Source organism: Anopheles merus, chromosome 3R (genome assembly GCF_017562075.2).
Source record: "Anopheles merus strain MAF chromosome 3R, AmerM5.1, whole genome shotgun sequence".
Lineage (NCBI taxonomy): Eukaryota > Metazoa > Arthropoda > Insecta > Diptera > Culicidae > Anopheles > Anopheles merus.
Genome location: NC_054084.1, coordinates 4872413 through 4887872, shown reverse-complemented (window position 1 = coordinate 4887872; position 15460 = coordinate 4872413). Strand labels below are relative to the sequence as shown.

At 49.7% G+C, this 15460-nt stretch overlaps 3 protein-coding genes across 4 annotated transcripts in view; 1 reads left to right on the top strand and 2 right to left on the bottom strand.

The window, feature by feature from the left end:
* Positions 1–74: 74 nt before the first annotated feature.
* On the bottom strand, positions 75–6871 carry LOC121596699 (integrator complex subunit 1). Its single transcript, XM_041921867.1, has one exon. It carries the CDS (start codon positions 6664–6666, stop codon positions 151–153), a length of 6516 nt encoding a protein of 2171 aa, XP_041777801.1. The 5' UTR covers positions 6667–6871; the 3' UTR covers positions 75–150.
* A 101-nt stretch (positions 6872–6972) lies between these two features.
* On the top strand, positions 6973–8124 carry LOC121596709 (histone H3-like centromeric protein HTR12). The gene has a single exon (XM_041921894.1). It carries the CDS (start codon positions 7293–7295, stop codon positions 8109–8111), a length of 819 nt encoding a protein of 272 aa, XP_041777828.1. The 5' UTR covers positions 6973–7292; the 3' UTR covers positions 8112–8124.
* A 1735-nt stretch (positions 8125–9859) lies between these two features.
* The window catches only part of LOC121596702 (protein kinase C and casein kinase II substrate protein 3), a 34660-nt gene continuing 29059 nt past the window's right edge, over positions 9860–15460 (bottom strand). The window contains exons 6-12 of one of the 2 annotated variants that reach the window (XM_041921884.1): positions 14988–15136; positions 14711–14899; positions 14284–14631; positions 12976–13086; positions 11921–12147; positions 11662–11843; positions 9860–11583 (exon numbers count right to left, since the gene is read on the bottom strand). In XM_041921884.1, coding sequence (XP_041777818.1) covers positions 11471–11583; positions 11662–11843; positions 11921–12147; positions 12976–13086; positions 14284–14631; positions 14711–14899; positions 14988–15136 — 1319 coding nt within the window. In that variant the 3' untranslated portion in view covers positions 9860–11470. The remainder of the gene's footprint in view (positions 11584–11661; positions 11844–11920; positions 12148–12975; positions 13087–14283; positions 14632–14710; positions 14900–14987; positions 15137–15460) is intronic. The other variant, XM_041921885.1, reaches the window with a different exon arrangement.

Below are 15460 nucleotides of genomic sequence, written 5' to 3'. Positions count from 1 at the left end.
TTGGGCCTCCCAAGCACGAAATCGTCCAACGGAAAATCGTAAATAAATTATACAGAAAAAAGCAACGCAAATGCTTATTATATACCACATTGTAACTATATTTTCGCAATCTAGCTTTTAATTACACTTAATTTACCTTATCGATAAGCTTTAGCAGGCATGTTGCTTCTTGAGCGCCTGAACGACTCGTCGCAGCGCATTGTACGTGTTGATGCGGCTCCCGATGCCCAGCTCGAACACCGCCGCCAGTATCTGGGGCGTGTGCTCCTGCAGGCACAGCGTGTACTCCGTCGTCTTGTCCAGCGCACTGTGCACCACCGTCACGTCCTCGTGGTTCAGGCACTGCACAAACGCCGTCAGTGCCGTCCCGTTCGAGCTAACACTGCCCGGGTTTTGCTTCAGCCAGCGTGTCACCAGATTGTGGGCCATCTGGCGCGTCGTCGGGGATGGATGCTGCACGAACCGGATCACATCGTCGAAGATGTCCTCGAGCAGGGCGGGCCGCTTCACGGACAGTGCGTCCAGCTCCATTAGTGGGATGGAAATTTCATCGATATCTCGCGACCGCAACACTGCCACCAGCTCCGTCCAGTGCGTGGGCAGCAAGTCGTTCCGGATGGCGGGCGCAAGCATGAGTCCTACTGCTGCATTGCTACCGGGCGGTTTTCCACCGGACGTTTCTCCTCCATCGACTATCGCACGACTATCGCTCATCGAGCCTTCGTACGTTGCTGCGCTCGCTGCCAGCTGATCGAGATCGGCCAGAATGCCTCCCCCGGAGGAGTGCTTCCTCATCGAGGCGCCACCCGTCGTGTGCCGTAGCATCGAAAGCCCCTGCACCAGTTGCTGCAGGGCGTGCAGATCAAAGTGCTGATGGGCGAGATCGATCAGAACGTCGCTGTACTGCTCCACGAAAGCGATCGCCGTCGCCGGGTTGGCCCCGATGTACGCCTGCAGGAACTCCACGAACCGGTAGATGAGGGTGTAGCTTTCCTTAAACGTACCGTGATGTTTCAGCAGCTGGAAGAAGCAATCCAACCCGTTCTGCAGCCCCTCCCGATAGCAGTCCCGGTAGACGAGCGGTGCCAGCAGCTCCAAAATGCCCATCACCTGATGGAACAGGTGGAAGTGATACTCCGACCGCAGCACGTGCAAATCCATGTGCGCCCGGCCCTGCAGCAATGCCGACAGTACGGACAGCTGGCGCAGCAGCAGCGTCGGGTGTGATGCGGCCAGCTTCCGCACGATCAGCTCCATCTCGGCGGACATCGTTTGGAAGTCGCGCGGATTGTTCAGCGACGCGATGGTCGTGACGATGTAGTACGTAAACTTGTCCGCCACACATCCGCCGGGCTCGTTGCGCATGTCGGACTGATACAGGTCCGAACCGACGGTCGGCAGGATGAACTTCATCGGGGGCAGGTTTAGGTAGAGTTGTTTCAAAAACAGTTTACCCACCGAAGTGCGCTCTAATGGGGTGCGACGGGACGTGCCCTCCCGTCGTTCGTACTCTTGCACGTACGCCACCATTGCCGGTAGCATCGCAAACTTGCCCGGCAGACACTGCAGCAGCAGCTTCACGCGTTGGCTCAAGCGTCGAACTGGACCGTCGTTGGATTGGGCGCTTTTCTCCTCCGCCAGTATGTAGTCGATAAAGGTGCACGATTGTGGCGCGGTAAGCGTTACAATGTACTCGATCTGTTCATGCTTCGGGACAGCCTTATCGCGACCCTGCCAAAGGCGAGGATTGCGCGTGAGTGTGTCGATAAAGTCCAGCACCGAGGTAGGATCGTACTCTGCATTGAACGATCCCATCAGTAAATCCACCGTTTGGTAGAGTGTTGCCCAGCTCGCCTGATGCGACATGAGGGACAGAAGATACGGGCGCGAGTTTGAAAGACTCCGGCTAAACAGTAGCTCCATCTGCTGCTCCTTGTTGACGCGTATCAGCTCCGAGTCCGCATCGGCCACCCAATCCACCAGCAGACCGCACTTGTTACCACCCTCCAGCTCTGTTTCGCCGTCCACCACATCCCGCTTGATTCCGTTGCCCTTCAGCATGGTGGAGGCGACACTGATCAGCCCTTCGCGGCTCGTACGCCACAGCTGCTGCATGCCTTTCCGCTCCACATCGGCACTGCGCGTCGTCGAGAGCACTTGCAACAAATCGCTTCCGAATGCAGCACTGCTGCTACTTCCCACCGATGCATCCTGCTTCCCTCCTCCGGCACCGTTCGCCACACCGCCCGATTCTTTCTGCGCGTGACGAATCAGCTGAGCCCGCTTGCTCACCAGCACCTCCAGCAGTACCGTGTTCGAGGCCGGATTCACACAGCGTATGATCTCATCCAGCACGTGCAGCAGATAGTTGAGGTTTTCGAACTTTTCCAGCGGCGTTTCGAGCAGCGCCCGGAAGAAGCACACGATCTGCGAGTTCTGCACCAGCCCCTTGATCAAGCCCTGGCCCTGCTGGCTCTTCAGCAGGCGGCCCAGATAAGCGATCGATTTGTTGGCAGCGTATTCCTGCGACTTGGAGGCGGAGTTCATCAACCGTTGAATCAGTTTGCGATACTTGGCCATGGCGGGGCGATTAAACTTCAGCGCACAGGTAAGCACCAACTCGACCGCTTCCTCGATCTCTTTCGTCTTCGACCCGGAAGCTGGTCGCGCATCGGACGACACCGAGCGACGTCCGTCGGTGGAAGAGTTTGACGCAGGCAGCAGCTCAATGCGGTACGCTTCCATCACGCTTCCTTCCGCCGATGTCCCCAGGGAGGGTTTCACGTCCTTCTCGTCATCGATCGACATCTTTTGCTCGCCACCGGCCGCCAACTGTTGCGGTAGCAGCTCGAGCGCTTCCACCGAAATGTGACCATTCTTTGCACCCCGTGCCTGCTGTATCTCGATCAGCTGCGCAAGGTAGCTCTTGTTGAGGATGGCGGCATTAACCGCTTCGTACTGCACGATCACGGCACGATCGAGCAGAGCCAACAGTTTCGACATCGAGCTGATCGGTGTGCCAAAGTTCTGCACGAAAAGCACAATCTGATCGGGCGTCAGTCCCTGCAGGGCGGCATCAACCAGACGCTCGACGTTGCTGCGGATCATCTTTAGCTTCAGCCAGTCGGGAAGGATACAGACCGGCTCGGAACCGTCCACCGTGAAGGCTTGCGGCGGGGGTGCTCCCTCCGGGAACCAATAGTCCAGTATTTGCCCGGCGACGGAAATAAAAGAAGAGTGCGTTAGAAGAATCACGAACGCTTGAATGATGTTCAGATGGATGTGACACTGGCTCTCGTCGGCAAACTGTACCAGCAGCAGGTCCGGATACTCGGTGAACGCGTGCGGTATCACCTTCGCATCGCGCAGCTTGATCAGAAAGTTGTTAAACATCACGAACAGGCAGTTGAGCGTCTGTATCCGCTGCTCGCTCGGGTCCGCCAGCGTCGGTATAATGTTCGCAAACACGGTCGTCCGCTCCACGATCAGATGCGACATGTCCATCACGTGCTCGAGCATCGCTTCCTCCCCGTCCATTGCGCTGTGCGCGGCCACGAACTGAATGTACACCATCACCAACTCGGGGATGTTCTCCACCTGGCAGGCGGCCCGCAGCTGCACGATCACGCTCGGCCGCACGTACGGGAAGTGCGGTATCATGGGCAGGTAGCGCAGCAGCCAGTCGCCATTGTTCGCCTCGATCGGTACGGTCGCGCCCGGATCGTGCTCCTCCTGGAACACCTTCAGCAGCAACTTCAGCCCCCGAATGGCGGACTGGCGCGATGCGCTCGAAAACGAAGACAAACGGCGCAGGAAGTACTCCAGCACCTCGCCGATCATCATCTGATGCTCGCCCGTTTCATCCTGCAGGACGCGCTGCAGGTAGAGAAGCAGTTCCGCCTCCCGGCTTGCCTCCACAATGACCGAGCCGGAGTTGGCAAGCAGAAACTCGCACAAACACTGCACTGGGAGGTGATTGAAGTCGCCCTCGGAGTTTTGTACCAAATCCGCCAACCACGGCATCGACTGGGACGTTCCCTGGCGCTGGATGATCTCGAGCAGCAGGTCCGGCTTACGGCTGCGACACAGCAGATGGCCCAACCGGTGGCTTACGTTGAGCTGCTGTATCTGGTCCAGCACAGGGTTTGGCGGACGGCGCGCCACACCCCGCGGGTCCATCAGTATCAGCTGCGACAGCAGCAAGCTGTTTTGCTCGGTGATCGGATTCGAGGCGAGATGGTTCTCAAACTCCAGTATCTGCGCTTTCTCGAGCGTTGCCACCGCTAGCTCTTCTTCGCTCGGTTTCGGCGGCCCAATCTGGTTGGTGATGCACATTTCCATCAGGAGGCGCAACATCGGGTACTGCTCCCAGCAGAACGACCCGAACGAGGAGGGATTGTGCGCCGAGATGAGCAGCAGAATGATCCACGTTTTCCAGTACAGCGATGAGATGGCCAGATTAGGCGGTTCGTAGTTCGACGGCAGCACGATATTGTCCGGATGGTGGTACTCGGACATCTTGAACAGCAGCTCGATGATCTTCAGATCCGTTATCTCCAGCGGCGGATAGTCCATGTGGCGCAGTGATCCCGCCCTGCGCACCAGCTGCTCCGTAATCTCCATCGTGTCCTGTATCGAGAAGGGAATCTCCTTCTCAATGCCAATCAGCAGTATACACAGCATCAGGTTCTCCTGCAGCGGAATCTCGGACACCATGCGGAGTAGCGGCGCTCGCTCCGGTTCCGGCGGCCATTGGTCACCTTTGGCGTACGCTTCGGGCGAATCCAGCAGCAGCAGCTTGTGCAGGGCGGCTTTGTAATCGTTCGCGGAAATTGGTTTGTAAACGCGCGGCACAACATCCTTCATCCAGGCCAGTGCTTGATCCTGTATAATCGATTGCTGTTGGTAGAACGCGCTCAGTGCGCTGGAGCCTTTCGTCTCGCGGCCACTGCGGATCGACACGTTCGCTTCCCGGATCTGGGGCGACACGGAAAGGAACATGCACAGACACACGAGATCGACGATCGAGTGGAAGATCCGATCGCGAAACTCCGAGCTCGCAATCTGCGGGGTAAGGTCCGCCCGGTTCTGTAGCAGCATCTTGCAAAACACGGTCAAATTGATGTCGTAGCGAAGCATTTTGACGAGCTCGCGAAGAAAGAAGCGCAAAGTGCGCAACACATCTTCCCGCTGCAGCAGAAACTCCTGATAGATCTCCGCCAGGTTGGCGGCCGATTCGGTCGGCTTGGTCTGGAACATCATCGCCAGCATGCCCATATTGTTGGGGTTGCGCGCATTGGACAGCTCGTTCTGCACGACGTACTTCAGCAGCGGAGTCAGAATTTCCGGCTGACAGTTGATCATTTCCTTCAGCCCGATCATAAAGATGTTGATCAGCGGTTTCGATTTCAGCCGCACCTTGGCCAGATTCGACAGCACCTCGTGCTCCTTCGGGCTCTGGCCGGTCACGTTGTAGCACAGAAACGTTAGCAGCTCCTGTACCGGCTTCACCAGCTTGCCGTTGTGAATCCACATTTCGAGCCGCGGAACGACGAACGCCCTCACCTCCAGTATGCCGCACGTGAGCGACAGAAAGCGTAGAAAGTTTTTCGTCGAACAGTCGGGCCCCTGGCGTCGGTTCAGCTGATCCTTCACCGCGTCCATTACCATGCGCTCGAGCTGTTCGCGCATGTGCGCAAAGCGTGGCGGGTTTGCGTCCGGATCTTTACCCAACGCATCGCCAAACATGCCACTGTCCGTGGAGTGCTCGTCATCCGGCAGCGTGCCGTCCCGTGTCGTCGGATTCAGCGTACTCAGCTCCGGCTGCAGCATCCACTTCGGGGGAATCTTTGTGCCGAACGCCGCCACAATATTGTCCGTGAACGGTGCACACTCCTCATAGTCCACCCACACACGGTCATTGATCGCGTCGTCAATGTACGTACGGATGAAGCTTTCCGGCCACTGTTTCTTGTCGCTGTAGCCTCGCGCGAGCAAATTGCACGCCAAAATGTGCATCGTCGGGTTGTTGCGGCCCTTGAACGCGTTGCCGCCGCTGTCTCGCTTGAGCACGGCGATCAAGGCCGATGTGATCGTTTCGTTGCAGAACAGATGCGGCCGCAGCCGGGCCAAATACGACAGCGAAAGCGATAGAACGGATTCCGATTTCGATTTGGGCGATATCAGCAGCTTTATCGCACCGCAGATGTACCCCACCACGCTGTCACTGTCCTGCTGCTCGATGGCCGACAGCACGGTTGAGGCCAGATCCACCGATTCACACTCCATCGCACACTGCTCCCAGTACTCCAGTATGCTACTGGAGCTGGAACTGTCCCCGCCGGAGGAGATTTTGCTCGTACCGACGCCGGACACACCGGCCAGCCCGGAGCTGCTGCCACCCACCATCGACGCACTCGCGCCGGAAGCAAGCTTGATCTTTTTTGCCGACGCCGGACCACTGCCACTGCCCAGGGCCATCGAGGAGGTGGCTTCGCGCTTGCGGTCCGACACGACACCCCCCACGACGACCCGAGACTTTGCATCGTCACCTCGCGAACCACCGACGGATGATTTCGACCCAAGTGCGTACAGCTCCGCCTGGGGGTGGCTTAGCTGTTGCTTCTTGGTGGACCGAATGCCCGGTCCCGATTTGCCCCGATCCATCGAGGGAACGTTCGATAGGGAAAAAGGGGTGGAAAATATGTCACTCGACCTTTCGCCCGGTGTGTTTGTGCCGGGGGAAAGTTCAATAGTCGCTCAATCAGCAGTTAATAATGGTTGTTTTAATGAAATTCCGCCTCGATTATCTTTTCCAAACACGCAAATAAAATGAAAAACGTCACGACATTTTCCAGGCAAACGCTTCTTCTTCTTCCACCGCAAAATTGACGTACGCGTGACGTTTGCTAGCGCAAAGAAACGTAAACAAATGGTTTCCGCAGGGTACCGCACGGTAGCAGTTTCAAAATTGTCATCCAGTAATAAAGATTGTTGAAAAATAATTGTGAAAAGGCCATTTTTGTTATAAGATACATAAACAACAAGATTTCTGGTAGATTGTATATCATTTGAAGGCAAGTCAAAATGCCAATTTTCATTGTGCGCCAAACAAGAAAAAGAACACAATGAATCGGCAAAACGATTGCCTCTGTTTTCCATGGAATCTTGGAGCGTTTGACAGTTGTGCATTGGCCTCGAATGATATCCAACGGCCGTTCAGCAGACCGGTTTTGGCGGCAACTTGTTATCCGGAGAAATATTCGTGAATTTGTTCCTTTCCTCTAGCCGCAATGGCACCGCGGAAAAACACCAAAAAGCAACCCAAACCGACGGCACGCGCCCGACAGCAAAGGGTGGAACGTACCCCAAGCCCACCGAGAAGTGTTGACCTAGAGCTAGCTTACCGGCCCTTGAAAACCGTCAATGAGCTTCGTAATGTGATGGGCGACGAATCGGACGACCAGACAACGGCCGGGAGTGTGATGGAATCGTACCGCGACAGTACAACCCAATCGCGGCCTAACTTTTCCTTTCTGCCGTCGCATAAACACTCCAGCCCAAACAATCACGGCAATAAACGGACCGCCGCCGCCGCCGCCGCTGACCAACCTCCAGCAACGGTACACCGGCTCACCAGCATGTCCACCGTCCCCAACAATGGACTGGAACACGAGGACACTGACTCCGAACCCGGTCCCAGCACCAGCCGCCGGGGATCATCCCGAAGCGAACGCGACGAGACAGGCGGCAGCCGCATATCCGCCGCTTCCAACACTGGAGGGAATTCAACCAAAGGCCAGCCTTCCAGAAGTCGAAAGCAGAAAATCCCTACCAATCTGAATGTGCTGAAAGAAATCCATAAGCTGCAAGGGACGGTGCATAATCTGATTCCCAAGCTAAGCTTCGGGCGCTTGATCCGCGAAGTATTGAGCGAATATTCGCACCGTTCTCTGAAGGTGACTCCGCAGATGCTGGAATGTTTGCAGGAATCGGCCGAAGTGTACCTAATGCAGGTGTTCAGTGACTCCTATCGTTGCACCCTTCACCGGGGCCGAGTGACGCTCATTCCCAAAGACATGGAGCTGGCTTTAATGCTGCGGCGCAATTGATTGTTTGGTGGTTTGGTGTATATTTTGCAATATTCATTTGTTGCTTGTTCTGTTGCCATTTTACATTGTTATTTTACATGATTAAAGCGTTATTTATTTATGATTTCAAAGTGTCCGACAATAAAATTTCCTAGCATAAAACGCACTATAGAAGGTTTAGTTTTCACTCGCCTGCTGGACATGTTTATGCATACGTTTGCCAAGTTCGATCTGGGTCAGGGAAATTTCGCTATCCAACAGGTCCAGAAATTTGGTAAAGCCCTCCGAACTGCCCGTGTCTATGTCGAGCTTACGGAGCAGCGGTTCCAGAACGCCATAATCCAGCGACCCGGCCATGCCGATGTACTTCAACAGAACGCCATTCCAATCGCGACACTTTTCCTCCATCCCTTCCGATACGCTCTGTTCCAATTCCTTTCGTGTGCTTTGGATTGCTCCGGAACGCGACAGCATCGAGCGCAGTTTGTGCAGGTACTGGAGCGCTTTGTTAATCCCCGGCGCATCCTCATGTTCCGCCTCCTGGGTGATTGTGTCGTACCTTCGGCTCGAGGCGGAAAGGCATCGTTCCAACCCCGTCCCGGCGGACAGCACCATATTTCCCGTGGCCGTCGCTCTTCCAGCGCACGATACCGGCGGCGTAGATGCCGCTGTCGGTTCGGGATGGAAGATTTTCCACAAGCAACCTCCACTGCGATCACTGTTCGTGGGTTTACCGTGCGTTACCGTGCTTCTGGCGGCATCGCCTACCTCGTCGGAGCGCGTCTTTGGCCGCTGCTCGTGCGTCGCATCGTAACCCGGGAACAGTATGTCGGAAAAGTTGCTTTCCACCTTACTGCGCGCACCGTGCGTTAAGCTTTTAACCGACTTCAGCGAATCGACTGTGTGCAGGAACTTCTGTCCCCCGACCGGATCCTGCTCGCTGCGATGCATCTGATGCCACTGTTCGCGATACTGCTGCTCCTTCGGTTTCGCGCGCTCACTCTCCATAATGTTCTTCATCTGCAGGCCACCATCGTTTGCGGAAGCGGGTCGGACGGCCGTACTACCGGCCGACGACGGATGGTTCGGGAAACCTTTGTTGTACTGGGTTTCGAAAAACGTTTCGTCCGTTTGGTGGAAAACGTTATCCATGTCTTCGGTTTGGTGCTTATTTGCCTGGTGCGCCATTTCGTCTGTTCCGCAACACTACCACCTCGCAGACGATGCCTACTTTGAATGAGTGTGTGATATGTTTACACCTAAAGTACCAAGGAAACACTCGTGTAGTTAAGGTAATAATTTTCACATATACAGACTGTGTATATAAATAACCGCCTTCGTTCAATACTCTGCTTACTCCAATATCTTCACCCAGATACTACACTATCGTAACGCTACTACTAACTGCCCGGTTGTTATTAATTCTTTACATATTTATATATATTTCCTCAAACTTAATATAATACACAACATGTTGTTTCGCTTACGTTTCGTAACCTGTTCAACCATTGCTTTCTCCTGCTTCTTCTGCAGCCAACGATCCATGTGTTATCGTTATGTTTCACTAGCACACTACTATTCCAACTGTTATTACTAATTTTATAACTCGTTTTTTTTGCTCGTATTCAAATTTCAACCATTGTTTACCCCATTCTCGGCTATGCAACCGAATGGTTCGCTGTCATTTTTAACTTGTATGTAAAACTTTCAGCGCCTTTGCCTATTCATAACAAAAAGAATAACAAAATTGTGTATTTTCATCTTTTGTATGTAAATTTGTATAGTAAGAAAAGGAGAGTAAGGTTCATCAAGCACAACGCCTTTTTTGTACGTTGCTTGTTCCTGCTTGCTGCTAACTTCGAGGGTAAAACACACATATTTAGATGCTTGGTGTGTTACTTTACATAACAAAAAGATTATTTCACTTAGTGTACACCTGGATAGCATTTAATTTTGTTCCCAGCTTGAGCGAGGCAACAGAACGAGCTGCTTAAGTGGTTCAGTATAAGAAAGTGGATATAAAAAAGGTTACGGTAAATTTACGGACGTATAGTTAAGGTTTCAGGGATATTATTATATTGTTGCAAAAGGGTGGGAAACACTTTCCATTGACTTTTTCTGTTGCTTTCAAAACACCATGGATCTACGATAGACGGGAAAAGGTCTACGTGTTTGTAGATTGAAAAATGGAACCAGTGGGTTGTATTCTACATAGGTTAGGTTATTATCAGTTGAATTACAAGAGCTCTTTTTTCCTACTTTGCTATCATATCTGGTGCAAAATGATTGTTCTCTACGTTGAGCTAACGGCTCATGGCCGCCCCCTGACGAGGTTACAAATGTCCCGTCATTATTCCCAGAGGCGTTTCCAGTTGCGTTCAAATGTGTGTTTTGATCTTCTGTGTGTTTTTTTTTTTGCCAAGAAAATTTACATCGAATTAGTAAAACCAGCAAAAAGTTCGATTCTTTTCCTAAATGCAGAGCATCAATGCTAAAAATTGCTTCAATTTCTACTTATATCTACGCTTTTCACCTCCTTAATAACGATATTATCAAATGGAACAACGGATAGAACGAAACAGTGTCGTAGAGAAGATTGTTACTGAGCGGATAACTTAATCCTTCCACCAATGCAAATCCACATCTGTTCGATTACAGACATCGTTCTTTTGCAACGTTTCGTGTCCATGACCATAAAACACACTGCCACACGAAAGCCTTGTTCAGCCCATGTATTTCCCACCACTGAGCGCTCGATAAAATTATATTCCAGTAGGCAAATCCCGTTGTGTATAAGTGGTTATCTATACCTACGCCGTTTCTCTATGGCTTATCTTTCCTACGAGTGCAAACCAAAAATGGTGGACAGTTTGAAATGTTCCATTCTAAAAAAATACCCTTTTTGGCCAACGTTACGAAATAGGTCCATTCTGTTTGTTTGTGTTTTAATTGGTTCTGAGGATTTCATCCTTTAAACTAGTTGTTCCAGAGAGAACGATGGCGCAATGCTTGCAAACTACTCCTCTTAAAAGCGGGCCAATACCCAGTGCTACTTCCTCTAAAAAGGCTTGCCTTCCTGTGGTTGGTGTATGTGTGTGTGTGTGTGTATGTCGGTCTATTAGTGACCGTTTTGCCCTATTTGCTCCACCGTTGTACCATGTGTGTGATGTGATGCATTGGTACAAGCATCAGTGATTTTTCATTTGTTCACCAACAATTGTAACCAAATAAAATCCAATATACCAGAGCAGCTTGTACTTCGGTTTGACTACGTTCATTCACTTATCATATTTTCACCGTTGTACATGCACAACTCGAACTGCTTTCTATTGGAAAGAATTTTTATCTTGCTTTTCCCTTTTCCTGTTGAAACGTGGGGTTTACGTTGCCACCACTTCCACGTAGTTCGCTGGGTACAGTCCTACTCGCCCGTCCTTTCGTCCCTTGCACCAGCCTTGCTCATCTTCGTCTTCTAGCTTTTCGAACAAATCGCCTAAAAAGAAGCAAACCGATGAATGTCGCGCATTGTTGCTCCTAGAAGTTGTTTTCCCCAATCTCTCCAACCACTTACCCTGCTTGAACGTAAGCTCATCGCTTTCAGCACCTTCGTAATCGTACAGCGCCTTCACCGGTACGCCAGGTTCACCGTTATCCACGAGCAGATTATCATGACCGTCACCTTCATCCCACTCTTCCTCCTCTTCGAAGGGATTGCTGTCGTTTGCTTTACCGTTCGTTCCAGAGTTGCCATTGCTGAAAAATAGAAGAATAAATTCACGTATTATATTTTCCGTTGGCTATCGTATACAGCAGCTGATCGATCGACTTACGTGACGACCGCTCCACCAGGAGCAGCACGTGAAGGTGAGTTTCGAGTAGGGGTAGTGGCAACTTCATTCTTCGTCGAAGCCGTTTCCGATTTGGGCGAATCGTTATTCGGTGTCGGGGTGGTGGTGCGGTTGTTGCTAGTCGAGTTGCTAATACTAAGGGCCGTACTGTTGCGATTGCCTCCTCCAAGTAGCCGATTATTGTTGGCCGGCGGTGGTGGCGGATATTCCTGAATTTGTAAGAATGGTGTTTCAATACATCGACGCAAATAGAAAAAGGACGGAAAAAAGCCTCATTAATGTTTTTTTACACATTTTCTTAAAAATAGTGTATTTCTTATGCAGAATCTCTGATGAAACAACTTCGAAGAGAGTTTCTGCAGATGAGTAATATTTATATTTGATAGCATGATCTTTTATATTGATCTCTATATGAAGCTTTACTCTAATCAAAGTACTTTCTACATGGTTTATTTATTTTATAGCTTGGATTTGCTTTACTTATTTAAGCATGACTAAAAGTTTAATCATTCTAAGAAATACTAAGCTGTTGGTTTCAACATTATCAATTGTATTCACTTCTGTACCAGATCCAAAACCGGATAAACAAACTATTTCTATTGTATGTTTGACAACCAAAAGCAGCACTGACTAATCGTTTAATGCACTACAAACTAAAAATGCTCTACAATGTACCACACTCTACAAACCAAAGGACAAGCGACAAAGAAAACGGATCACAAAGCTAGATCAATGTTTCTGTTTTTTTTTTAATCATTCAAAACAAGTAACGATGATGAAAAGAGAATCAAACCATTAAATAAAGGGTAAATAAAAGGAAAACAAACATAACAATAACTTCACACAACACAAAAATTATAATCTAGTCGAAAAAATAGACACACACAAGACTAATTCTAAAGCACAAAAAAGTGAACCTTTCATTCTCTATCTTTATCAATACTCTAATCTGTGTGCAGGGTGTGATGTGGTGGTGGTACGTGATAATAAACAGTGGTAAATTAAAAAAAAAACAATAAAAAAGAAACAAAAATTACATGCACATCTTCGGCCACGGGTCGCTGATGAATGAGCGTGATCGGCGCTGCGGGCAAAGCTTCTTTGGATTTGATGCCCTTCGCAATGTCGCGGAACTCTTCCGTGTACTCCTGGAGAAGGCGCGAGAAGGCAGGATTGTTCCGTTCAGGTTAAGGCGTCGAAGAGTGGAGCAAAAACACGCGCACATACACACACGCATAGCAACGCACGATCGCAACAACGAACGATGAATGGTTTGATGATGAGGGACCGGAATACCCGTATGGGAGGGGTAGGGGGCATATGTGTGGCGCGTTTTAGCGGGTGTAAGGATTTGGCAGCGTGTAGGTACACGGTCATTGAAAGGGGGTGGGAGATCATCGTATTGTGTGGTAGGATGTTTTAAATTTGAAATCCAATCAGAAAGTGTAATATAAGAAAGGAGGGGAAAGTAAAAGAGAAAATGAAATTACAATTAATAATTGTGAAAATAAAAGGTTAACAAATGGAAGAACATGGAGAGAAACATTTTATAAATTCGAAGTTTATATGCTCTTGAAGCTAAAAACACATCGCACTGTATAGTGCCATTTCTTTCATCAAAAGAAACAATCGAAAAGTATCTTCCTCTAGACTGGAAATAGGAATGCGTCCCAGGGAAAGGAATAAAGCAATGCGATAGACGAATTCAAAGTACGATTAGTAATGATCACTTCACACTCACAACAATAAGATTCCAAAGTTAGCCCAGCAGAGCATTACCCCCGGCCTCCAAATAAGGAAGCGCGCCTCAACAGCAGCAACTCCGGCAAAAAAGCTGTATTATCCTTTGCCCAATTCGACACAGCAGTTTTTTAAAAATAATATTAGCATAGTAGATAGTATTTATGAGATCCACACAAAAATAATAATAGCAACAAACGTAGTAAAGATAAATATGTTAGAAAAGGAAAACATGTTTGAAAATTACTGCATTATTTGTTATTCCTGCTGTGTAATTTAGTAATTTAGTACTGTTTTTAAACGGTCAATTAAATAAATAAAGAAAACAATATGCAGGACTTCTGTCAGAACAATGTAACTCACACATCATTAAACAATTATCTAAAACAGAATCAGCATGCGCTAGGAAAGCAGTCACGTTAAAGGGAAAGATTAGGGCCACAATAGACACCACGTTAACGAAAAAAAGCCCAGCTAGTTAAAAAATGCAGCGTCGTAACAAAGAAAGAAGTGCAAAGTGAATGATTCTTCTTCTTCTCTGCTAGTGGCATTCTCGCACGCTCCCATTCCTGTTCGCAATAGCCACCATCCTCATTTGCACTTACCACGAACGTTGGCCAGCTCATACCCATGTTGACGCCGTGGTTGTTAGACCACCACTTGAGATCCTTCTGGTGATCGGCATTGTTGATCGTGTGGTGGAACTCTTTGTAGATTTGTGGCAAACTCGGATCCTCGGAAATGTTCAGGCATTTGTGTATGGAGAACAGCACGTTCTTGAAGAAGCACAACCGGGTCTCCTCCATCTCTTGGCACTTTCGGAACACGTTCGTCATGCTCTCGATGTACACGGGGTTGTATTCTTTGATCTCGCTGAGCGTTTGTTCGTACCGGTCGCGACTCTTCGCCACATCATCCTTAAGCTTCTGTACCCTTTCTTGCATCTTTTTCAGCTACAAGCAAATAAGAAGAAGTAAGCACATGTCCTATCCCCCATCCCCCACCCAGTGCACTTTTATTTCGGTTCCGTACCTGATCGTTCGACATTGATGAGTCGCTGGAGGCGTTGCGTTCCTGATTGGTGGCAGATTTTTCCATTTTACATGCTGCGTGGTAATCTGCTTTGGCTTTTTCCGCACTCGCTAGCAACTTCGCCCATGGTTTCTGTGCCCGCTTGAACTGGTCTTCCATTTCTTTGCGCTCCTTAATTTGCATCATCGACTGTTGTAAAACAGCGGGGTAACAAGAAATGCATCAGTAAGCTTGTATTTAAGTGTTTCCTTTTCTTCACGCATCACTCTTCTCTTACCTTGTGATAGTTATCTTTTTGCCATTCTTTAATCTGGAGTGTGACGTCGGTGCACAGGTTGGCTTTGATTTTTAAATGCAGGTCCGAAAGCCGTTCCGCCTCAGTAAGCATTCCCTTCCAGGCGGCTTCTGTCGTGCCGTACTCTGGTCCTGAAAGGTGTTCGATTATGATAAAAAAGCTCTTTTATATTTTTTCTTATCATCTATTTTCTGAATGGTCCGCAAAAGAAACACCTTCCGAAAGCCGCACACAAATTGCAAGCGGAAGTTCGTAACGTCTACGCTACACACCGTCGACATCTTTGAAATTCACCCCCTTTGACCCCCGTAACTCAATTAAGGACGTGCCGTGAAGGCGTGATTGAGCGTGTGGCCATGAGACCAAATAAAATAGAATGGAATAAGGAAAAACGCACTGAACTTTTGCGGCCCCGAGGCAGCTGAGGCTAAGAAATTAGTATCGTATTCGTTGGT